Here is a 24892-nt window from a genome sequence, read left to right as displayed (position 1 = left end):
TTTATACATGAATTGGCTGCCGAGCTAGATGTTCCGGCCGCCTCTGAACTCGAATTAGCACAGCGTGCAACGTTCTCGGCACTTTGCATTCGTGCCAACCGCACATTACACGCTATGGAGTTTTCCATGTGACATCGGACATCTGCAGTCGCTGGTAACATACAAACAACTAGAAGGCAGTTTTCGATTTAGGTTGGTTTCAGCAAAGTGCATGTGCATGAACCAGGTCAACAAATACATGGTAACTTGTCTAGCTGCGCGTCGGACAAACCAAGGATACATGACTCGATTTCCCGCTCTGCCTGCTCTTCCCGCCAAGGTGAGAGGGACGCCATAGTCTGAGTCTGGCTGCGCGTCGGACAAACCAGGGATACGTGACTCGATTTCCCGCTGTGCCTGCTCCCTGTCTGTTTCCCGCTGTGCCAAGGTGAGAGGTACGTCATAGTCTAAGTCTAGGCAGTCATTTGAGCCATAGAGTCAAATGAGTCATAGTCTATAGCCTGAGCAGCTGAGTGCGTTGTAAAGCCCCAATGACACCCGACCAGCAAACGCGAGCTTTCAGTATCATGTGATAGCAAGATTTGCTTACAAGCCGTGCGTGCGAGCGTACCTATAAGCGCCAACATTGTGAGCTGAGGGTGCGGAAACTGTGACACGAACAGCTGGGCAAGCGAAGCAGCGGTATGCGTCGGCCTGAGAGTCAAGAGGTGCGTGGGAAGCATGTGGTGAGCAAGGTAGCATACAAGTTAACGTGGGGCTCTCAAATTGAGGTAGATGGGTGCACGTCGTGAGGCACAGCATCCGCGCATTTCTTTGGATTTGGGAATCAGGCACGAGCTCTACGCAACTAGGACACTTGAACCATTAACCAAATAATTACAAAGATGAATCAGTGCGGTGAAAAAACTGAGGATTTGAGAAGAATGCGATGGAATAGTTATTATCATGAATAAATGCTGTGGGGATAATTCAGTATGCGAAACCATGGGCAAGGAACGAGTGTGACGTAAATAACTAGGCATGTGAAGAAATGCGTAGCGAACAAATGTGACGCGAAGAACTGCGTATGCAAAGAAATGCGATGTGAAGAATTGCTTAAGCTAATGCTTTTGTGCGCAAAGTAATGTAAAGCATGTGTGATGTGATGTGCGTGATGAGAGAACCGTGAGTGTTTAATAAGACATGTAGCGCGAAAAACATGCACAAGGTTGGACGAGTAAAGTATTGCGTCCATGCAGTTTTGTGCGGGGGTTATACTGGGACATGCGATACAAAGTTGATCTTGCAGCTTTCTTGATGGCGTGCCTCTCAAAAAGCACTCTTATACTCACCTAAGCATCATGCAGGCGGGGGGGAGGGCGCTGAAATGTTGACAGGCTGTGTGAAAATCATCGCGTCGGAAAAGACGTCAAGTTTGAAGACGAAAGCTGCAGTCGTTCGGAATGCGGCTGCCAAAACCGCAGGGCGACGTGGGGTCAATCTGACGTTGCGCATGAGAACAGGTTCAGATGCGAATGAACGCCGTCGACGGGGACAGCAGTGTTTGCGATTGCTCCGTCTTCATTAGTGACTCATTGGCCGCAAAACGCTTGCAAGATTGCATCTGCGCACTGCTGCGCCCCCTCTCGGCCACGCGCCACAACTGTGCCCCCCGCCCCCCGCTCGGCCATGCGCCATTGCTGTGCCCCCCCCCCCCTTTCAGCTATGCGCCACTGCTGCGTCGTCCGCTCGGCCAGGCGTCACTGCTGTGTCCCCCGTTCGGCCATGCGCCACTGCTGTGCCCCCCGCTCGGCTATGGGCCACTGCTGTGCCCCCCGCTCGGCCATGCGCCATTGCTGTGCCCCCCGCTCGGCTATGCGCCACTGCTGGGCCGTCTGCTCGGCCATGCGCCAATGCTGTGCCCCCCGCTTGGTCAATTCCCTCTGCTGTGCCGTCTGCTCGGCCAATGCGCCACTGCTGTGCCCCCCGCTCAGCCAATCGCCACTGCTGTGCCGTCCGCCCGGCCAGGCGTCACTACTGTGCCTGACCTGTGGCTGGTGTCCTATTTCAGAACGCTGACTGGCACCGGCATCCGTCAGATCGAACGGGACGACTTCCTGCCGTACGCCCTCCATCTCCGTGACATGTGAGCAGCCAGGCCGGCCGACATCAGTATTCCAGCTCGGGTGTCAGTAGATTGAAGTGGCGCACGATCCATGTGTTGGGTGATTTGACGTCTAGAACTTGGACCATCCGTTGAAAGTGGGAGGTCAACGTCTGGAATTTTCAGCAGGAGACGAGAACGACCCGTTCCAGAAATACCACGAGGTAGCGCAAACGCTCTAACTTCTGGACGTCATCCGCATCTTGCAAAGAGAGCCATTTGAGCATGCTTATTTTTAGAACGCTTTTTAAATGCAGATCATGTTTTATGGAAGCCTCAAGTTGAGGCACACGGCATTGTCTGCAAGTCTTGGGCCGGTGCCTTGTGATATATTTTCCCGGTTATCAGTAAACAAACGTAATTCGACTGAAAAAGGTCCGCTGCCCTAAACGTCTTTTAAGCGTGTGAATGATTCATGCTGACTCAAAAGTTACCAACTGCGCTGACGTCTAAAAAAGTCAAGAAAGGTATAAATACATCAGATAAGGACTGTAGCAGATATGACGTGCCTTCATCGATGCATATACCTGCGACACAGCAGCGAGCGTTTGCAGACCCAGGTAGAACTTGGCTCGCATGATGGTGCACCACGAGACCTCAGAGCACCTTCCCCGCCCACGCGCGTCCTTCATCTTGCCAGTTGTGTCTGAGTGTGGGCTGGTTCATTCGTCCTGAAACATAACCATGCCGCCTGGTTTCAGTGTTCTCTCCAAGAATGCCCACCTGCAGCGGATACGCGCGCACGCTCTGCGCCGGCTGCCGCACCTTCTCAATATGTGAGTGGTGAAATAGGATCTCGGCGTGGGAGAGTGGGGGGGGAGGGGGGAATGGGGGGGGAAGGGGAACGAGCGGTTCGGCATCGAGCGCAAATTCGATGACGCGAGTGACGCTGTTGTACTCTTGCTGGCACAGATGAGCTTTGTGCGTATTGTTAAGTGAACTTTGTCTTCAATTTTGTCACAAACTGTTGTTCTCGGGCCCTCGGGATCTATTTTGCGGCAGACGAAAGACCAGTAAGCACTGATCTGGTAAGTAAGTGAATGATAAACCCGGACTGAAATGTCTTCTTTCATCGGTTCAGTAACTTACATTGTTCTAAAATTATAGCACACGGTCGTGCTCACGTGCATTCCATTGCTATGCTCGCTGATAGTTGACTTCCCACGATTGTTGCCGTCGGCACGTGACGAACTGCTGGGGCGCAATCTCAGAAAATCGCATCAATGTTTCACGACTGGTGTTTCACGGTCTCGGCTTTCTGGCGCACTGCCAGTTTGCTCCTCCGTCTTCGTGTGGTTGCCTGGGCCGGAAGTCGCAGACCGGCGAGTGGACAGGGAGGAGAGACGGTGGGGTGGCAGCCGTGGCTCAACACCGATCCCAGGGGCCAGGCTGCAGCTGCTGTTCAGTGATTTATGGCCACGCTGCTCGCAACGCTGCTGTTCTAGCAATGCTTTTTTCGGGCCTTGCTCATTTATTTTAACGCAGCGTTTTACTATGGCCCATTGCTATGCTGGAAGTCTTTTTTAAATCAAACAACTTGGTTGTTGAGTTGTCCTGATACTGTTCGTGTTTTGGTTTCGATTAGGTACCGCGACATTATTCGAGCAAAGTACTGTTCGAATTATCTGCTGGCTCTGGGCTGACTGAGACCAGAGCACACAGCCGCTAAATTACAATGGCATACGCCAGCTCTGTTTTGGACCATTACCATTGTTCCCCTGATTCGCGCATGATGGCTGTTGTCTTTCCTTTATATGCACCACCGTTCCCTACAAGACATGACTCGTGGTGGAGAAACACAACACACTTACCCGGACGATGGTAACATTGCCCGAAGCAAGCTTCCTGTACTCACCAATATCCATTGTCCAGTTCTTTGCAAGAGCCGTGTTCCCGGGCTGACGTTGGGTCCGAGTGCTGGTTAACCGCAGCTCAATGCACAGTAAATACTGACCATACCGTCCAGATAATCCCAAGTGTTGGAAGTATTGGTCCTAAGCCAGAAACAAGCGACGAATATGTCGCATGTCCATACGTCCATTTACGACGGCAGGTGGGACTACAGCGCGAGCTACTGCGCTAAGATTTCCCGTCTTGTCTGGGAAGCACGACGCTTGAGACGTGACCCGAATTCGTGTGACGACGCACCTTCAGCCAGCGGCTCTGCCACTCGCTTGGAACGCAGGCGGGCGTGCCAGCTACGATAGATCACCGGGGTGGCCTGTGCTGAGCCTGCCACTGCGGTCGGGAGCGGCCTGCAACTTCGCCAGGAAATAGTTCTCTGGATTCGACTCCGTCTGTTTCCGAAGCGTGTTTCCGAGAAGCTTTGGAAGGATGGGATGGATCAGTCCAGCCAAATTCAGAGGGAACTATGAGTTTGGAAACTCGGAGAAGCTCTGAGCTTCGCAATTGTGAGGCGCTGCGCGATATGACCCGCCGTGCTGAGAGGATCTGTGTGGATTAATCGCAGCTTTCGCACCTTTGAGCTTAGTGCATTTGTTGCGAGGCACCAATGCTATCGTCGGATATGGTAACTGAAGTGCGAGAACAAATTATCACGGTGTCAAGATCATTACAGATCATATGATGCCTTTAGACGACATGCCTGACAAAATGAGAGTGGTGAAGATGAGTGGTGAAACATGTTCACGTAAGCCGGCCCGACCTTGAAGACGAAGAAGAGCGAACTTATCGCTGCGCTAGAGGTAGTGTGCGTGTGTTGCCCCCCTGCCCCGTGTGCCGGCGCGCTTGTGAGCGTTTGTGCCAATCGAGCAAACCTAGTGCAACCGTGGAGCGAACTGGTGACTACTTTTGCGGGGAAGCCCAAGTGACTATCTGAGACAAAAGGCACGAAGCATTACTCATGCTTTGCACACTCGGGCTCCAGTCTCGGCAGCATTAAAGGCACCTGTGTCCGGCCAAACCCCGGTAGACTACATGAATGCAGCGCCCTTGGAGACTACAGGAATGTGGCAGGGAAGCCTCTAACCATGGCGGGCCCCCGCAATCACGGAGGAGAGCGGACAGCGTAACGAGATCCCGCCCGGGTAGCGTTCGCACCGGCTCTGATGCTGCGCCTGTCCCTCTACTCTCTCCATGGTTCGCGTGGCTCTGAATCTGCATACTGATTTGTGCCGCGCGTGCGTCATTTAGATATGACACATGGAAGCATGGATTGCGCCCGTCGGCCTGGGCGGGTCAGTCGCGGTCAACAGAGCGTGCCGCGTGGCGGAGCGCCAGCTCTTCAGTGCGCAGCAGTGCGTCGCATCTGCAGCGGTCGCTGGCCGAGGCTGGGCCCAGCCCAGTCGGCCGTGTGCTCAGGCCCATCGTCCGTTCTCGAAAAGGTCGCGGCTATCACACCGAGTGCGATGCCCGACGCAATCAACGACCGCTCCGTGAGAGTGGGTACGAGCAAACCGACTGCCGTGACGCGCCACGCCGTCATCAGCCGCTGAGGCTGCCGCGCCGGCCCACGTGAGAGCTCCTGCAGCCTGTAGCACCTGACCTGGGGGCTCCCGCGGCCTGCAGCACTGGGTGTGAGAGCTACCGCGGTCTGTAGCACTGGACGTGGGGGCTCCCGTGGCCTGCAGCACTGGGTGTGAGAGCTCCTGCGACCTGCAGCACCTGACGTGGGGGCTCCCACGGCGTGCAGCACTGGGTGTGAGAGCTCCCGCGGTCTGAAGCACTGGACGTGGGGGCTCCCGCGGCCTGCAGCACTGGGTGTGAGAGCTCCTGCGACCTGCAGCACCTGACGTAGGGGCCCCCCGCGGCGTGCAGCACTGGGTGTGAGAGCTCCCGCGGTCTGTAGCACTGGACGTGGGGCTCCCGCGGCCTGCAGCACTGGGTGTGAGAGCTCCTGCGACCTGCAGCACCTGACGTGGGGCTCCCGCGGCCTGCAGCACTGGGTGTGAGAGTTCCTGCGACCTGCAGCACCTGACGTGGGGCTCCTGCGGCCTGCAGCACTGGGTGTGAGAGCTCCTGCGACCTGCAGAACCTGACGTGGGGGCTCTCGCGGCTGCAGCACTGGGTGTGAGAGTTCCTGCGACTTGCGGCACCTGACGTGGAGGCTCCCGCGGCCTGCAGCACTGGGTGTGAGAGTTCCTGCGACCTGCAGCACCTGACGTGGGGGCTCCCGCGGCGTGCAGCACTGGGTGTGAGAGCTCCTGCGACCTGCAGCACCTGACGTGGGGGCTCCCGCGGCCTGCAGCACTGGGTGTGAGAGCTCCTGCGACCTGCAGAACCTGACGTGGGGGCTCCCGCGGCCTGCAGCACTGGGTGTGAGAGCTACCGCGGTCTGTAGCACTGGACGTGGGGGCTCCCGCGGCCTGCAGCACTGGGTGTGAGAGTTCCTGCGACCTGCAGCACCTGACGTGGGGCTCCCGCGGCCTGCAGCACTGCAAGTGGGGGCTTGTGCGGCCTGTAGCACCAGACGTGAGAGCTCCCGCGGCCTGTAACACTAGATGTGGGGCTTCTGCGCACTGGAATTGAAAGCTCTTGCGGCCTGTAGCACCTGGCGTGGGGGCTCCTGCGGTCTGTAGCACTGGACGTGGGAGCTCCTGCGACCTGTAGCACCTGACGTTGGGACTCATGCGGCCTGTAGCACTGGACGTGGGGGCTCCTGCGACCTGAAGCACCTGACGTGGGGGCTCATGCGACCTGTAGCACTGGACGTGCGGGCTCCTGCGACCTGTAGCACTGTCAGGGTGCTGTATGACCAACGGCAGCGCGAGGAAATTAGGTAGGCAAGGAAAAGTAGCCGGCTTAGACAGCCTTGACCAAGCCCACACTCTGTTGTTTATTCATCAGGGAGACTGCAGTTAATTAGAACTGACGAGATCGATGAGCGGGTAGGAGTCCCGTCATAAAGAACGTTCATTCAATTTCGGAAGCTGGCGTCAGAAGCAAAGCCGACAGTTGTCCGTTTCACATCTAGTCAGCCCATGCTGGCATACGACTTTCTTTCATCGCATGCCCGAAGGAAAGCCACCCTGTCGTTAGCTTTACGATCTCCCAAGATATATAAAATTGATGCTCTATTCCTGCTGATGAATGGTGGTTTGATTAAACATGTTTGTCCTTCATTTACGGGTTTTTATCACTTTTGGTAGTCTGTTAGTTGTGTTTTTGGTAATGACTTTCAGTGTGCGTATAGCAGACTAAATGTTGTTGTATTCCGTACCCTCAATGCAAGGCAGCGCCCAGTATTGGCAAGGAGGGGCGGGGGTGACAAGGAGGACAAATGGCGCTTTGCCAGTCAAGACCCCCCGCAAAAATTACAACGATTTTTCTCATTTGATCTAGAGAGGGCACGATTTTCTTCGGTTTCTGGTATTGGTGCTGCAAACTGGCCGTAAAACTGGAAAAGTAAAGGAATCTTCTCTATTTGTTGCGCTGCTGTATATAAATCTGTTCAAGGTGCAGCCTAAAATTATACAGCTTAAATGTACGTCTCAATGTAAACGTTGAACAACACAAATGCATTTCGAAACACCCCGGGGGCATTATTTCACGACGGCCGCTTTCTGGTGCCCGCCGCCCGCCACCCGGTGTTAGCTGCAGTGGCCAACGCCGCTCTGCTCTGGTGCCCGCTGCCCGCTGCCCGGTGTTAGCTGCAGCGGCCAACGCCGTTCTACTCTGGTGCCCGCTGCCCGCCGCCCGGTGTTAGCTGCAGCGGCCAACGCCGCTCTGCTCTGGTGCCCGCTGCCCCCTGCCCGGTGTTAGCTGCAGCGGCCAACGCCGTTCTGCTCCGGTACCCGCTGCCCGCCGCCCGGTGTTAGCTGCAGTGGCCAACGCCGCTCTGCTCTGGTACCCGCTGCCCGCCGCCCGGTGTTAGCTGCAGCGGCCAACGCCGCTCCGCTCAACGGAACTCGCAACCCCGGCCATTGGTGTCCTCGCTCTTAAGATTAGGAGTGCGCAGGCTCAAAACGTTTTCTTATACTTTTTAATCACAGGTTTGAGAAAGGTGGACGTAGCAAACGTTGCTTGCCTGAGGTTCTCTTCATGCTTGACGTAATTTCGATTCACCTTCTGGAACACCAATGATATTTCTATAAATCAGCACCGATACATCAGTTCCAGCAAACCGAAACCGTTCTCACTGCTATCACAGTGGACCGCACAATAAGCTCGGGAAAATATCGATAACGGTTCTGCATGACCTGTCCGAATATTTCGATGTTATTAAGCATGTGAAATCGCTTAAAAAGTTCAGGGTTTCAAGTGTTGGCACACATGAACTGTACAAGAACATGCGAGGTCATGCCCAATAGGTTAGAGCTACTAGAAGGGACGGGACAACGCTCTTGTCCAAATACCTACCGAACATCGTCGGAGTCTTCTGTGCTGGCCGTTGGCCTCTTGGATATCATTGATTTGTACTGCCGAAATCAACCTTTACACAGATGACTTCATCACCGTTCAAGTGCAAACCTCAACTGCGTACAGCCGACCGCAACCAGAGCATCTGACTGGAACTAGTTCACAGCTAAAGACGGCATTCAGTCATGCGGTTGACTGGTTTTGCCGGGGCGGGAAGGAAATTAATGTCATTAAGACTCAGATGCGAATGCTAAGTGATCCCAACTGCCCGCCTCAACCATTCCCAAAAAGTCGATCATTAGATGCGAATGTTAAGTGATCCCAACTGCCCGCCTCAACCATTCCCAAAAAGTCGATCATTAGATGCGAATGTTAAGTGATCACAACTGCCCGCGTCAACCATTCCCAAAAAAGTCATTCATTAGACAGCTCGATCGTCAACTGCTTCCGTCGTCGCGATGGCGTCCCTTCTGCTCGCGATGCCTTCTGCTGCCTAAGCATCAGATAAATGACTAGGGCCGTACCGCAGTGATCGCGGACCGCGCCCCGCTCATCCCTACTGGCCGGGACGCGCCGTCGAGCCTGCTCCGCCCCCGTATCGTCACGTTTGACTCGCACCCCGCCGACGCGGCCGAGCTGGAGCTGACCCACGCCCTCCTGGCTGTTGCGCGGCGACTCTTGTCATCTGCTTACCGTCGCACTGTCCTAGAAGAGATTGCCACGATGTGTCACGGCCTGTATCTAATCGAGCAACATATTAAGACAATCTGACCTGAGTTCTTACTTTGAGCGGCCGGGAGGAGGGGGAGAGGGCACCGGGGGTCTGGTCATTTGGGCGCCTGGGGAAGGGGGAGAGGAAACCTGGACAGCCCTACTGACCCAGGGGTCAGTAGGGCTGTCCAGGGGTCGCCCGCCCTACTGACCCAGGGGTCAGTAGGGCGGGCGATGGCATATATGCGGGTCGAGGATGTGAGCCCAAGTAGGCGCTCCGTCTTTATTTTGGTGCATGATTACGTTTTTAGCCCTGTCCATGTATTGACTGCTCCGTAAAACCCAATGGCGGAAAAATATCAACAAATTGAAAATGAAAAACCGGAGGTGTCAGCAGTTCAGCACACAAGAAGGCCACTAGTCGGTAGCTAAAACTTTCAGAGCAAATTTAAATAACAGCGAATCTAGATGATCATGCAGCGCGATCTTCGCTTCATCGCTGCCCGTGGCTCGTTGAGGAGCACGTGACGACCGCGTAGCGTCCTGTCCTAATATTTGACCCGTATCACCGCCGCCGGTGCGGCTGTTTTTTTGTTTTTGAACACGCGAATTAAATGTTTGACAGGGGTTTTGTTCAATTTCATGACCAGGGAAGGCCCAGGGTTAAAAGCTCGCCTCCGATTTTTTTAAGATAAAGTTTGCCATCATAGGACTATAGTTGATCATTGCCCTTCTTTTTCTGACAGTGAGTTTCGACGCAATCATTGTCAGGCGACTTAACTGCCAGCCACATAGCGATATAAAACTAATAGCGAAATATGTCAGAAGCCTTCTTCCATGTCTCCTTGAACGCCAAAGCAGACGACTGATGCCCTAGTACGTTCATCGCTCAGACATTGCCTATCACCCCATGAAACACACGGCATTATCCAGCTCCAAACGGCTCGTAAATCAGTCAGCTTCTGCTTGCAAATCTCGGCCCGTCCTGGCTGGCGAGAGAAAACGTGACTATGGTGCAGTTGGTACCGCCATTGCACGTAGTCTGTTTTGGCTCAGCCAACGGCACAACCAAGACTGTTGCACGCAGTGGGCTGTCGGAAGACTCAGTTATCGAGTTTTAAGGGCGTGTCAACTGCACTGGTTATTTCCACCTAATCAAAATATTTTAACGTGTTTTTTTTACACAGCACACGTATGACACGCACCAAATCGAACAGCCGCGTATGTCAAAGAAGGCTGGGAACCAACACACGTGTTATTCATGTGACCATATCGTTGTCAAAAGCCGCCTCCAGCCATTTGCAAAGTGCCCTAGCTGGTTTTCAACACAGACTTGCGAATATGTTTATAACGAAGAATTTCGTGCCAGAGGCCTTTGATAACTCTTTTAAACACCTACCAAAATTGCCTGCTACCGCCGCAGCCCCAGATCTAGGGAAGGGAGCAGACTGGACAGGATGGGACTGGACTGGACTGGACTTGACACGCTCAGAAGGATTACGCAGACGTGTTGTCCCGTTCTGGACTATTCCAGTACATTGCCTGCGGACCGGGCAGGGCGCCGAGCGCCGAGCACGAGAGCGAGATCAACCAAGAGCCTAGTGACGGGAATTCATTGAAATAACTGTGCTTTCTGAACGCAGTATCGAGATGAGGTCTTCAACCCGCATATATGTACATATATATATATATATATATATATATATATTATATATATATATATATATATATTATATAAGACAGAAAATGAATTCCATTTGTTCCCTGGGCCTTTTTATTACAAACAACGTATCACATCGAGAAGAGATGGGCGCATCACATTGCTTTTCATTGCACTTCATTAGTTCATCGACTTAACTGTGCTATTCCAAGACCCTCGTCGAAAGGCACAGCGACATTCTCCACGCAACAAGCCTAAATGCGTCACAAAGAGAAATATGCAAAAGGAGTAAGATGTCAGGTACTTGGAATCATGTCGTGGACACGAATCTTGGAAAAAGAAAAAGCCAAGTCCGCAACGTCGCTGCTGTTGACACGCTCGTTGTACATATGCGGAGATCGATGGGATGCTCCCTGGCCACGCGTGCTCTTGGAGCGAGAGACACATAAATGGCCAGATTAACGCGTACTGCACTCGGTGTCTTCATGGCTGTCGGGGAGCTGAGAAAGTTAAGTCTCCGGTTCCCCGCTGGTCAACAATTTGTGTAAAACGCACGTGTCGGGGAAGCCAGAAACCTTCGGCCACTGCGCCAGCCAACCTGTCGTAAAGCATCCGACACATTGGCAAATTTACCGGCGTCCGTAAATCACGCCAGCTGCGAAGTTCAACGCTGTCTGCAAATTGGCAACAGTCGTGCTGTGCAAGCTCCGATAAACCTGAGGGCAACGGCCATGGGGAAGAGAAACGCGTCAATGATGCAGAACATTGGCAGGCAACACGGGTTTGACATTTAGGAGAGCGGCAATAGTGCCAAATGACCGCCAAGTGACGTGGCTTACGCGCAGTTCCCAGGGCGATGCGCGATCCATGGCCACACCCAAATTGTTCACATTATCTGGGCATCGAAGAGACATCTCTATATGCACGACGGTGGGTGATGGACGGGTCTGGTTGAGCTGGCACTTGTCTCCACATAACAAATGCTTCGTCGAGTAAATATGTCGTCAGAGTAAATGTTTCGTCTCGCAGTGTCGACCGCTATGCATGCTGGAGAAACCATGTGTCTTTGCATTATGTCCAGGACTGTCTCCAAGGACTAACGCAGACCTGACTGCCTCATCCGTGGTCATGTGACGACGAGCTGTCTGTCCTCAGCGTAACGGGCTACCGTTACACGGGAGTCGTTGATTTCAGGCGGTGTGTGGCAAGCGAGGTTATTGCTGGGCATGTTGAATAACAAAGGGACAAGGTAGGAGCCCTGACAAGTACTAGAAAACATTCCGCCCACTCTCACTCGCTGCGTGTAGCCCTCCAGATAGCTCTCAAACCATCCGGCGGAATTCTGGAGCAGCTGGAGCTTCATAAGAAGGGAAAGTGCCCCAACACACCAAAACGACGGCTTAGGTCTATAATTAAAAGAAGCCTCACTTGGGATCGGTCCATGCTATGCAAAATTTCTTCCGCAAAACTTAAAGGAACGGTACAGGTTGAGTGATGATCCATCCATCCGTGCTGGTCAGCGCTAAAAAGGCTTTAGTGCAGACGTGAATTGTTGGTGAGCGAATTTTCCCATTAGGTTACATATGACTGGAAACAGTGTGATCGGTTCGATGCTGCGGACGGGTCGCTCGTTTTATAAAGTGGTCTTATAGCGTCACTTTTGCAGCTAGCGGACACGGTTTCCGAGACGATGCTAATGTTGATAATGCGAAGCAAGGTTTGACCGATGGCGCCGAAGCCGAGTTTCGATGCTGAGTGATATGCCACCTTCCAAGTTCCTTGCTTTGTTTGGCAGTGAAAACAAGACTCGCTGAAGCTAGTCGAGTGTAACAGGCACGCTATTCCTTGCACTCGTGTTGACGCGGGGCAGGTGGACGTTCGATCCTTCGTGTCACGATTGACGGCTGTCGGTGATGACCTTGTCCCGGGGTTCGGTGTTGATGGGGATGATTAGACGATCAGTTTACCCGGCGCGACATTCAAAGGTTGGATTGGTTGGATGGGCTGGTTCCACAGGCTGGATATGTAGTCGAGCTGTGGCATGGGTACCGTTCATTCATTTCGGGTGCAGTTTCCATGTGGGAGTCACGGTTGGAAGTTGGCTGAAGCAATCTGACGCTCTTGCCGGCCGCTCCAGATACGTCCAACACGCGCCCAGTCTGGAGTCTGTCAGCCCGCGAGCATGGTACGACCTGCCGGCGCTCCGCTCGCTGTGAGTACCGCCGACCTGCTGCCGCTCCACTCGCTGTGAGTACCGCCGACCTGCCGGCGCTCCGCTCGCTATGAGTACCGCGCTGTGAGTTCCACCGACCTGCCGGCGCTCCGCTCGCTGTGTGTACCGCCGACCTGCCAGCCCTCCGCTTGCTGTGAGTGCCGCCGACCTGCCGGCGCTCCGCTCGCTGTGAGTACCATCGACCTGCCGCCGCTCTGCTTGCTGTGAGTACCCGCCAACCTGCCGCCGCTCCGCTCGCTGTGAGTACCGCGCTGCGGGTACCGCCGACCTGCCAGCGCTCCGCTCGCTGTGAGTACCGCCAACCTGCCGCCGCTCCGCTCGCTGTGAGTACCGCTGACCTGCCGCCGCTCCGCTCGCCGTGAATACCGCGCTGCGAGTACCGCCGACCTGCCAGCGCTCCGCTCGCTGTGAGTACCGCCACCCTGCCGCCGCTCCGCTCGCTGTGAGTACCGCGCTGTGAGTACCGCTGACCTGCCCGCTGCTCCGCTCGCTGTGACTACCGCTGACCCGCCGCCGCTCCGCTCGCTGTGAGTACCGCCAACCTGCCGCCGCTCCGCTCGCTGTGAGTGCCGCTGACCTGCCGCCGCTCTGCTCGCTGTGAGTACCGCCGACCTGCCGCCGCTCTACTCGCTGTGAGTACCGCTGACCTACCAGCACTCTGCTCGCTGTGAGTACCGCCGCCGAGACAGACGTCAACGCTACTGCTCTCCGCCGCGGCCACCCGTTCGTCCAGAAACCAGCATCAGCGGGGCTGAGTTGGCCAGAGTCTGATCTTGACCCTGTCAATGTGTTCTGAGGCACACGTCAGCTGCTCTCAGGTCAGCTCCTCAGCTTCCGAGAGTCCGGCCGCCGACGCTTACGTGGTCTGACAGCACTCGGCCGAGATCACCGGCGCCGTTTCGAGCCGTGAGCCGGAAGCACTGCTGGCCGCCAGGGGCCCGGCGGCTGTCACCGCCCCGTCGACGCGAGCCGCGGCCTGTCGGGCTGTGTCGGCGAGCTGTCGGCGCGAGATGTCGGCAGCATGACGGGCTGACCGGGCCGACCCTTGGCTGCTTTCCAGGCGGCTGGTGGGCACCGGTCTGGAGGGCATGCCCGACCTGTCCGGCCTGCAGACGGGTACCATCCTGCACATGATGTGAGCGGAACACCAGCCACCGCCGCTGTCCGGAACGTTCGTGCGTGCGCGGTTCAGGCCAGTTCAGCCGGGGCGGAAAACGTCGATGATTTCGCGGAGGGGGAAAGTATTTGTTTGCATGAGTTGAATTGATATGCAATGGGCGTCCTAGTGTCTTGTTTGCATTGAAGGGTGACGAAGGTTGCGATAAAGTTGATTATATTGTGTCATCATGCGACATAACTATACAAGTCATCTGGACGTAAAGCGTTCAGGAGATAAATGTTTCAAGTAGTTAGCAAAATCTTGGCGACTGCTGTCGGTAGCTTTATCGAGCCAACAAACCTGACTTTTTGTCAACGACAAGTTCCAGAAGGAGGAGCATAACCACGATTAGTCATATGATTCCGTGACGGTCGGAGGACGCCAATGTTCACACCTCGACTGACGTGACCAGCGACAGGTCGCACGGTCACGCGTGCGTGCGGTCCCGCGTGCGTGCGGTCACGCGTGCGTGCGGTCACGCGTGCGGTCCCGCGTGCGGTGCGGTCACGCGTGCGTGCGGTCACGCGTGCGTGCGGTCACGCGTGCGTGCGGTCACGCGTGCGGTCACGCCGTGCGTGCGGTCACGCGTGCGTGCGGTCACGCGTGCGTGCGGTCACGCGTGCGGTCAGCGTGAGACAACGGCTCGGCGGAAAGTCGGCCGGGGCCTGCTTTGACGCGAGAATCGCCGCCGTGTCCTCCAGAGACGGGCACGTCAGGCAGAGCTCCGACGTTGACGGCGGAATCCGTCCTGGAGCGCACAATATTGTCACATGTGTCATCGTCGGTTTGGCCTTCTGAACAAATGACCCCACTAGCTTTCCCACTGATGAAAGCTGTCCGAGGAATATCCAATCTTCTTGTAATCTATTTCCGGGGACGAAGCTCGGGCAGACTACAAATATAGCCCCGAACCCTGAGTCTGGCTCGTGAAGCTGCTTCTGTTGTCAGTAAATGTAATACAACAGAGGGCGGGTAGCACTATCCGTAGAAATTTTAACCGACGTGGTAGGCAAGGATTGAACTTGCATTTGAATTAACGAAAAGAAGTGAAGTCCAGAGTACTTCATTTCATTTCATTAAAGTTTCATCTCCTAAAGCTGGTTAGAAGGAAGACTTCTTTGAAAAACACGGTTGATAGTTCAAATGTAGCAATACCCATCGTCTTTTGGGGATAAAGCTCTGCCTTCCATTGGAAAACAGACTTCGCAATGAGATTCGTTTGCCAGCTCACCAATGTCCGCCATCAATCGTCGTCAAAGATGATTGTCAAAGGGATGAGGCCCATCAGACCAAGTTGAATATGAGAAAAGCTGTCACGTGACCCTTTGTCATACATCCCCTCCTTTTGCCAGGGCCTTTCCTAGTTTACCACCCGGTCGACCCCATATAAGTGAAATGCCTCGCGTCAGGTACCGAATTTGGTGGTACTGTAAAAACGTCTGTACCGCACCGTTCTGCTGTGTTTGTCTCTCGCGGCTATTGCTTTAATCGCTTTATGTATTTGGCTGAAAGCCATAGGATTTTCTGTCGACAGGATTTACATTGCCATCACTATAGTTAACTGATTTTTGTACTCTGAGTTTATTCTTATGTTCAGATTTGTATTTGAAGTTATGCTCAAAGGCTTCATTATTTAAGTAATTGCGTGGAGAAAACTTGTGGTAAAAACGCTTCTTCTGTCCTTCGTCCTGCGGCAAGCACTTAATCATCCGTGCTTTTAAAGGACTGACATCTCATTTTCTTCTTAACCGGAAGTACTCGTGACGATTTTTTTATCGAATCATGACAAACTATAATGCTGCAATGATTCCGTCAAGTAATTTTGTCTTCTATGTACCAAATGGAGGCAGGTAGCGCTTGATAGCGCTTCCATTATGACGGCATTATAGCCAATAGCGCAAGGTCAAAGACGAGCTTGTGTGTGAAATATTGCCATTTTTGGCTTTACGCCAGCGTGCTATTTGCGCTCAAATGTGATGCTTGTACTCTCCGCGAATATCTCAGTATTTCAGGGACCGAGATTGGTTGACTCTAAAAGCTGCTGACTGGATAAAAATGTTCCGGGCAAGGAAAACAAAGTTGAAAGTTAGCGGGACTTACTACTAAACTAAACTTACTCATCCCATTAAGTCGTATATTCATGGTCGCACACCAATATGTGCTTAAGATGTGTTATGCACGCAGACCAGATGTTTATGGCGCAGCATTATCATTACCTATTGAAAAACCAATTCGACGTCATCACCTTGTCAAACTTGAACTCCTGTCGCATGCTGTGTGCAAGAAGAATCAAACTGATAATGACCACATTTTCCAGTGACCTGGACGGAAATAGGATCAAGTCACTACCAAGTAACAGCATTAACATTACCACCGATCAGCTGTAAGTACTGATTGCACCGCATCGTCAGATGCATGGATAATGGAAGCACGAACTCCCAACCTGGTCCTTACGTCATGCTCGTGTCATGATTCCGTGACCTAAGGCTGTCTTCGCAACGTGGCCAGATCCTAATCAAAGCAGCTGCAACGCATGCGTGTCTTTAGTTTCTTTTAAAAGCACCCAAAGTTGTTGCCGACGTCAGCTAGGGAAGGTTCTTGGGCGCCCGCCACGTGGCCTCGGGCCCGCCGATCCGATGGGAGCGGGGTGTGGCCGGCAGCTTGAACTCACGCCGGCTCGTTTTAACAAGGATTTATTTGCCAATAAGTTTCCCTCGTCAGGGCGGCCGTTGGCTGATTCGTATTTAAAGTGTCCGAGATGACTGCGGCTAGCCCTTATGCTCACTCAGAACAAGCTGCGACACCAGACGTCGAGAGCGGGAGTGTTGTGCCGGCGACACTGTATAGATCGGTCGTGCTCATGTCACTCAACTCAGACGGCACAAGCCGTACTTAATTGAAAGTGCGCCTTCTTCTCCGCCGTCAAGACATGCGCAATGAAAGGAAACAGACAGGGCTAGAGATACCAGACGACCACCGGTGTGCGTGTCTTCATTTCGACTACCTTTTCAGCCAATGGAATACTGAGCTATTTTGGTACGCCTTTGCGCTGCAACATCGCAAATCAAGATTGCGCAACTTTGCACTCGTTTCAGTGAAGTTGGCCCATTACCGGTACGCCGCGCGGCCCTCGTCGGCCGACTGCCACGAACACGTGCTGCGTCCATGACCCAACTCGTGGCGAGCGAGTTGGGTTGAAACTGACGGCCATGGAGCGCCACTGCAGCGCAGGCTGTCAAGGTGCCAAAATTTCGAGGAACAACTCTGAATGGACTCATAGCCTCGATATCGCTCGGCCGTTTCCGAACGCGACACTGATCGTCGGCCTTCTCCGGACGCGACACTGATCGTCAGCCTTCTCCGGACGCGATACTAGTCGCAGGCCCTCTCCGGACGCGACACTGATCGTCGGCCTTCTCCGGACGCGATACTAGTCGCCGGCCCTCTCCGGACGCGACACTGATCGTCGGCCTTCTCCGGACGCGACACTGATCGTCGGCCCCTCTCCGGACGCGACAACTGATCGTCGGCCTTCTCCGGACGCGACACTGATCGTCAGCCTTCTCCCGGACGCGATACTAGTCGCCGGCCCTCTCCGGACGCGACACTGATCGTCAGCCTTCTCCGGACGCGATACTAGTCGCCCGGCCCTCTCCGGACGCGACACTGACCGTCAGCCTTCTCCGGACGCGATACTAGTCGCAGGCCCTCTCCGGACGCGACACTGATCGTCAGCCTTCTCCGGACGCGATACTAGTCGCCGGCCCTCTCCGGACGCGACACTGATCGTCGGCCTTCTCCGGACGCGACACTGATCGTCAGCCTTCTCCGGACGCGATACTAGTCGCCGGCCCTCTCCGGACGCGACACTGATCGCCGGCCCTCTCCGACGCGACACGATCGTCGGCCTTCTGACGTCGGCCGACCGACCCAGAGGGCCATCCAGTGAAAGTTAGCATGCAGCACGCGCCGGTGCCGGACGGCGTGGAGTTGCGGAGCGCGCCCCCGGCACGTGCATACGCGCCGGTCGACGAGCATCCCGCCCAGGGCACGCGTCCCATGATTGTCTGTCATATCGCCCCAGCGCTGTGAGAGGCATTTGGGGGCGCAATTCGGCGCGAGCACAGCGCACGGGACCAATAGCTTGGCTTTGATGGTGGAAGCGGCTTGAAGTCAGTATGGTGCGACGGAGATGAGATGAAGTTAGTAATGCAGACAGACCAACAAGCTGGCCATTGTCATGCCTTCGTTGCTGATTACTTGCCGATAATGATATCGAAGAATGGGGCAAGTGATATATATATATATATATATATATATATATATATATACATATATATATATGAAATCAAATTGGTGAAATCAATATATATATATATATATATATATATATATATATATCATTAAGAACATGCTTCGTACGTGTTTCGGCAGTGGAAGCAGAGGATGTAAAACCCTGTCCCCTGAACAACGATGACATTAATGTTTCGTAGCGATGCAGATCTATGCAAAGCATAAATGCAAGACGTTCCTTTTCGATACCAGGGATTTGGCAAAGGTCGTCGGCTGGGGTGGTTCCGTATTGGCGTGTGCTGATAAGGGCTACTGCATTGTTGTAACTCCACTGAATGCGATAGCCAGGCTTCTGCCGAAGCCATGGGTAAATCCAATACACCGGACAGTGCCGATGAGATCCACTGATAGCGTTCCAGTTCGCCCACGCAGCGCTACTTTACAGCTAAAATTATTTACTTCATCAGCACCTTGACGTCATTCGATGCCGATATGGCATCGAATCAGGCCGTGAAAATGAATTGAAATGGAAAGTGCAAAGTATGCCTTCTCGATCACAATTTGTTTGAATTTGTAGTTGGTTATCCTTATTACATATATATATATATATATATATATATATATATATATATGCAGGGCATGCGCAGCATGCACGGCAGATATCACTTATATAACGAGCAACGCAGTACATGTTAGGGCTGTGGCGGTGCGGTGGCGTGTCAAGGCGCCGGTCCTGTGCAGCGGCTCACCGGTACAGGCATGGCCACTGGAAGGGAGCGGGCGGGTGTGACATGGTCCACTCTTCTCACTTTCCCGGAAAACTGAGCGTTACCAGAATGGTGATGCTCGGGAAAAATGTGTTTAAAAACGAGTTTGGACATGCGTTTTTGGGAACTGTGGTCGTGCCTGGTTAAGGGTAGGTGGCAACAACAGACGGCTACTGGCGCAGTGACGATGTATATTTTCATGCACTACTGGACATGTCACGATCCGACGGGCACACGGCACCTAACCAAACGTCATTGTTAAAAGAGTTGGCGGAAATATTGCATAAGCGGACGGCAGTGTTATTTGTATTGTTTAACCGTACGCACACGGCGTTTGAAGACGCGCCACTGCGTATGGTGCTCACTGCGAACGGTCTGACAGCTGGTGCCAGGGCGGAGGACCCGTGCCGTCGTCCGCAGGATTTCAGTCAAGCGGAGTGCCTCCCTGGTGTCATGTGCCGTCCGAGCCTCGGCTGCGGCCCCGACTTGGGACGCTGCTGCGGCCCCGACTTGGGACGCTGCTGCGGCCCCGACTTGGGACGCTGTTACGGTCTCGACTTGGGGGCGTTGTTGCGACCCTCGACTTGGGACGTTGTTGCGACCTCGACTTGGGACGCTGTTGCGGCCCCGACTTGGGGCGCCGTTACCGCCTCGACTTGGGACGTTGTTACGGCCTCGACTTGGGACGCTCTGGAGCGGTTCGGGGTTCGGTGCGCTCTGGCTGCGTCTTGGCGATGGCGTGGTGCGGCAGATGCCGCTCATGCTTGTGTCGCGTTCTCCGCTCCGGTGGCTGCAGGTGACGCGCCTAACCTTCATGGATGTGTCCTCGAACGGTACCGTCGCACGCCCGCGCCAGCTTCGCCTTTGGTTCAGCTCGCCTGCCGTGTAGCGGGGTCTGGGCGGCACGTTACCTAAGTTGCTGGCACAGTCGGTGACGCATAGCGGGGTCTGGGCGACACGTTACCTAAGTTGTTGGCACAGTCGGTGACGTATAGCGGGGGTCTGGGCGGCACGTTACCTAAGTTACTGGCACAGTCGGTGACGCATAGCGGGGTCTGGGCGGCACGTTACCTAAGTTGTTGGCACAGTCGGTGACGTATAGCGGGGTCTGGGCGGCACGTTACCTAAGTTGCTGGCACAGTCGGTGACGCATAGCGGGGTCCGGGCGGCACGTTGCCTAAGTTGCTGGCACAGTCGGTGACGTATAGCGGGGTCTGGGCGGCACGTTACCTAAGTTGTTGGCACAGTCGGTGACGCATAGCGGGGTCTGGGCGGCACGTTACCTAAGTTACTGGCACAGTCGGTGGCGTCCACAGCGGATCGGTCTCGGGGCGCTCGCCGGCGCACCAAGAAGTGCCGCGCGGCGCGTCTCGCCCAACGTTACCCTACTGGGACCGCCGGGACGCGTGGGTGTACTTCGCCCGCAAGGACTCCGCGAGGACTCCGTAAGGACTCGGAACGTTATCCTCGCGCTTCGCTCGTGCAGCTCCGAGTCACCGGTCACGCGGATTCAGGTCCCACCTTCACAGATGGCACACGGCGCTCGTGGGTAGCGATCGGAAAGCTTTCCGGCTGTTACCCAATCGAGGCTGGGTTTTCACCGCCTGGGGGCACCGATAGGTCCCTGGCGTACTTCCAACGGCACTATCCGCTGCAGGGCGTCCGTTCCGACGAGCAGCCCGGCTAATGTGGCGTAACATCCGCCAAGTCCAGGGCAGGCACGTGTGGCTACTCTGGTTTTCCGCGGGCCAGTTCACCGTCTGCCGGGACACCTTGATTACCGGCGTTCTGCGAGCGCCGCTGGCCGTGTATGAGTCATCCCGGCTCATCGGCGGCATCTGCAGCTCGTCGCCGTCGTCATTAGGACTTAACGGCACGCTCAGCTGCTGAGGCTATATGACGTCACCTGCCTCCCATCCCGGTATAAAGGGCGGAAACCGCGGGGAATCGAACCCCGTACCTCTGATTTCCCAGATCGCAGTGTAAGCCCCACCTGCAGCTCGCCGAGCTTCGAGGCATGCGTCAAGTTGCCAGCGGTTGCACCCAGGCGCAGCGGCTCAGTAATAGGGGTCCAGGGGCCCCCTGCAGCCCCTGGTCCGACGCCAGCTCCGCGGCGACCTGGTGTTCAAGGTCAAGGGAAATAGGGCCACGGACTTATCCGTGTCCGAAGTGCGGCAGCACGCCTTGTATCAACGGACACCGGTTGGCTTTCAACTAGCTTACGTTAGGTCGATGACCAACAGCGTTTTGTCATGCATAGTGCAGATATTTGGGGAGTTCTGCTCGTTATGACGGACATGAGGCTTGGATTCGGATAATTTAACAATAGTGCCGTAACCGAAAATGCAAACCAGGTAACAAAATGTCATCACGGAAAAAATATATATAAGGTCATAATGAGGACGGTTCCAAATACGCGCAAATAATGGTGGTCGGTGTTTTCACACCTTAAACCTACCTTGTTGCGGCCAGTTTATTTTAAGCACAAGTCAGTCAGCCCGTCCGTTACAGTGACAATTCTGACACGGGCTGTCTGGCAGCGACCCTTACGTCCTGATGCGCTCCATGACGCAATCAAACAATAACGTATTGAGGAGAGAATTTCTACGAAATGGTGAGGTTTTGTTATCTAGAAGAGTCATTTGCACACCAATATCAAAGCGCACCAATTGGTAGTTACGAGTGAGGTTTTTCCATCACACGTGATGCTTGCCTCAGTAGATTTTAATCTTTGATATTCTCTGTAAAGAGAGCGTTACACATTTTGACGTCTGCATTTGACATGTGACATTTATATGGAGTTTTTCACTGAAATAGCCATCTTGAAGATCATTTGGTGCAGTTCAAAGTCTTGCCTTTCTTGAGGCCTAAGCCCCGGCAGTTCCTGAGCTTCATGCCCACAATGATGTGCGGACCATTTTGGGGAGATCCTTTGAACCATTTTATTTTTCACCCAGGCATTCATGACGCATTTATGACGCATTGATAGGCATCCATGACGTATAAATCCATGTCGCATTTATGGCATGCCTAATGGCCATGACGTTGGCATGACCATTAGGCATGTCATTCAAATCCTGCCGCTCCATTAGCCATGCGGCGATTAGTGCCAGGAAAAATAAGATTGCCGAGTCGTTAATATCTGGCGTTGGTGAGGACGATTTTCGGATATGATGGTCATCAATTGGTCCTCAATCAATGTGGTGTGGAATACTGCGACGTAATCACACAATTATCTTTTGAGGAGCATATTTACTGAACAGGGAAGTTGCGTTGTGTAGAACAGTCTTGTCCTCTCAGAAGTATGCCCATGGTTATAAGTGAGCTTATGCTATTATATCGCATGCTTATTCCAATACTTTAGAGGGGCGCCACAGCCCCCCTATGTAGCTTTCTATTCAAATGAAGTGGTTCACCCCCCCACCCCCTACTGTTTTAAAAAGGAAGTCAGTCAAATTCGGAAGAAAACGATTAAAGAAGACGCAGGTCATAGTTTTAGCAATCCTTCCTTGCTCGGTCCCTCACCCACTAGCGCGACATATTTTCGGAAACCTCACCATGGCCAACTGTGCTCAGCAAAAGTAAAAAGTAAGACCACACTATTAGCCTACTGCCACTTTCTGCGGGCAAAGCAGCATCGACTGATGCAAGCAATGCACGTAATGTCTTGATCTCGTTTCGTGAATGCCTCGTGCGTTTTAGTGCTAATCCAGGCCATGCACATGAACGTGCAAGTTCGAGTAAAACAGCACAGGACATTAGTTTGTCGACACAAGAGAACACTAGCCCGGATAAGCATTGATATACCCCGAACCCCACCAGGCGCTCTTAACATGCCATCTGATTCCAGGAAGTGGTGGGCACAACAGGCTTCGTCCATTGCCGAAATGTGGCTAAGGGATATTTTTTTTTGTTGAACGGTTGGGCATCCAAAACTGGCAAGTTGAGCCCGCAGGGTATTGACATGAGCCGTTTCGTCTGCACATCGCGGGATGACCCCGAGGGATTGGGAACGCTAGTACGACCAGGAGTGCCAGCATCTCGCTAGTACGGTCAGGAGTTCCAGCATCTCGCTAGTACGGTCAGGAGTTCCAGCATCTCGCTAGTACGATCAGGAGTTCCAGCATCTCGCCAGAACGATCAGGAGTTCCAGAATCTTACCAGTGTATGAGGCGTGCCGCCGGGGGAGCAGCACCGCGGCCAGCAACATATTCTAGGGCGGGAGATCGTGACCGTATCGTGACCGACCGTGAGACCGTGACCTGATCGTGACCGTACCGTTTCAGCACCCCAGATTGACAGGTGCTTGCGCAGGAGGACGACTTGGCACTTCTGAGGCTAATTCCAGACTTTTGAGGCGCCTCGCAAGAGGCTTTTTACGATCTGGTGCAGATGTTCCTCGGGAATTCTGACTTCATTGTTTGTTGTTCTTCATTCGTTTTCTTTGATTCCCCTGCTGTCCGTCATACCACAATGCGTCGTGTCGCAGACAGAGCTAGAACGAAGAATGGTCGTGACTGCTGAGGCGGCTATTGGCCAAGATCTGGAGCTGCATCTTCTGCGCCACGTCTTAGCCCCCCCCCCCCCCTCAAACAGTGTAGCCTTCCCCTCTCACGAAAAGCTGCTTTACCTGTCCCGTGAAGACCCATCATCACGCGACACATTTATTTTGCGACCCATGCCTTCGTGCCACCTGGGAGCTCTTGCACCATGAATGGCTATCATAGTGGGTAATGCCATGCAAATTCTCCCCATGGCGTACGCTTCTGTAGCTTAGTAGGCTCTTAGTTGTAACTTAGTAGGCTATCGTTCTATTGGGATAAGGAGTGGGCAGAATTTAGATTGACGGTTTGCCTTCGGGCAGCGAGTGGTCACAAATGTTTCTAAAGCTTTCAGCCCGACTTCATCTGAGTCTCGACACTGCCAGCGGCGTTGTGGTCTGAAAACGACGCTTTCTGCGCCAGATGATCCAGGGTTGCTGATGCTCTTAAAATTGGCAAAATCATTTCAATGGTTCAAGAGATAGGGAAGTTGCCATAATAACGTCTCCCAGTAAATCCATGCTAGCCTCCCCCATCCATACTCCGGTTGATGCTGGCTTAGTCATAATACCATTGAACTTTTCGGACCGTCGTTGAGCCCTGGTATAACAGACGGAGGCACCACTCATGCCACACATGGCGATTGTCGGCCGGGATTTTCGGGCGGAGCTGATCTGCGCGGCTAGTTACCGCCGTCGGCGGACGCTCGTCTGCGACAGCGCAGAGCACAGGTAGTGCTGGCGCTGGCCGGCCTGCCGCTGCGGCCCCTGGCAGCGAGCCCCGCAGCCGTGCTGACGGAGTAGCACGCATGAGCGGCCACTGCCCGGGGAGGTGGCTAGCCGCGGCCGGCGCGTGCAGCGCTCAGGTCAGGGGTGGGTGGTGTCCATCGCGGAGAACGGTGAGGTGCCGGGCGCCCAGAGGTAATCACGCCGTGGTGGGCGAGGCTCGGCTCATGTGCGGGACCTCTCAGACGGATATTGCTCGGTGCGCTGCCCGGGAAGACGCCACTCATGGCGGTCTCATACTCGGCACATACGGAGATTTATGCACCGGGGCTCATATTTCAC

At 54.1% G+C, this 24892-nt stretch overlaps 1 protein-coding gene across 1 annotated transcript in view; it reads left to right on the top strand.

Moving 5' to 3' along the window:
- The window catches only part of LOC119107292 (lutropin-choriogonadotropic hormone receptor), a 53978-nt gene that overhangs the window by 25564 nt on the left and 3522 nt on the right, over positions 1 to 24892 (top strand). The window contains exons 5-9 of the mRNA XM_037230717.1: positions 2051 to 2125; positions 2845 to 2919; positions 12970 to 13044; positions 14126 to 14200; positions 16542 to 16607. Of these exons, the coding sequence (XP_037086612.1) occupies positions 2051 to 2125; positions 2845 to 2919; positions 12970 to 13044; positions 14126 to 14200; positions 16542 to 16607 (366 nt within the window). The remainder of the gene's footprint in view (positions 1 to 2050; positions 2126 to 2844; positions 2920 to 12969; positions 13045 to 14125; positions 14201 to 16541; positions 16608 to 24892) is intronic.

The sequence above is a fragment of the Pollicipes pollicipes genome, unplaced genomic scaffold (assembly GCF_011947565.3).
Source record: "Pollicipes pollicipes isolate AB1234 unplaced genomic scaffold, Ppol_2.1 Scaffold_2555;HRSCAF=2994_pilon_pilon_pilon, whole genome shotgun sequence".
Lineage (NCBI taxonomy): Eukaryota > Metazoa > Arthropoda > Thecostraca > Pollicipedomorpha > Pollicipedidae > Pollicipes > Pollicipes pollicipes.
Note: the sequence above shows the minus strand (reverse complement) of the source record. Positions and strands in the feature narration are given on the sequence as shown.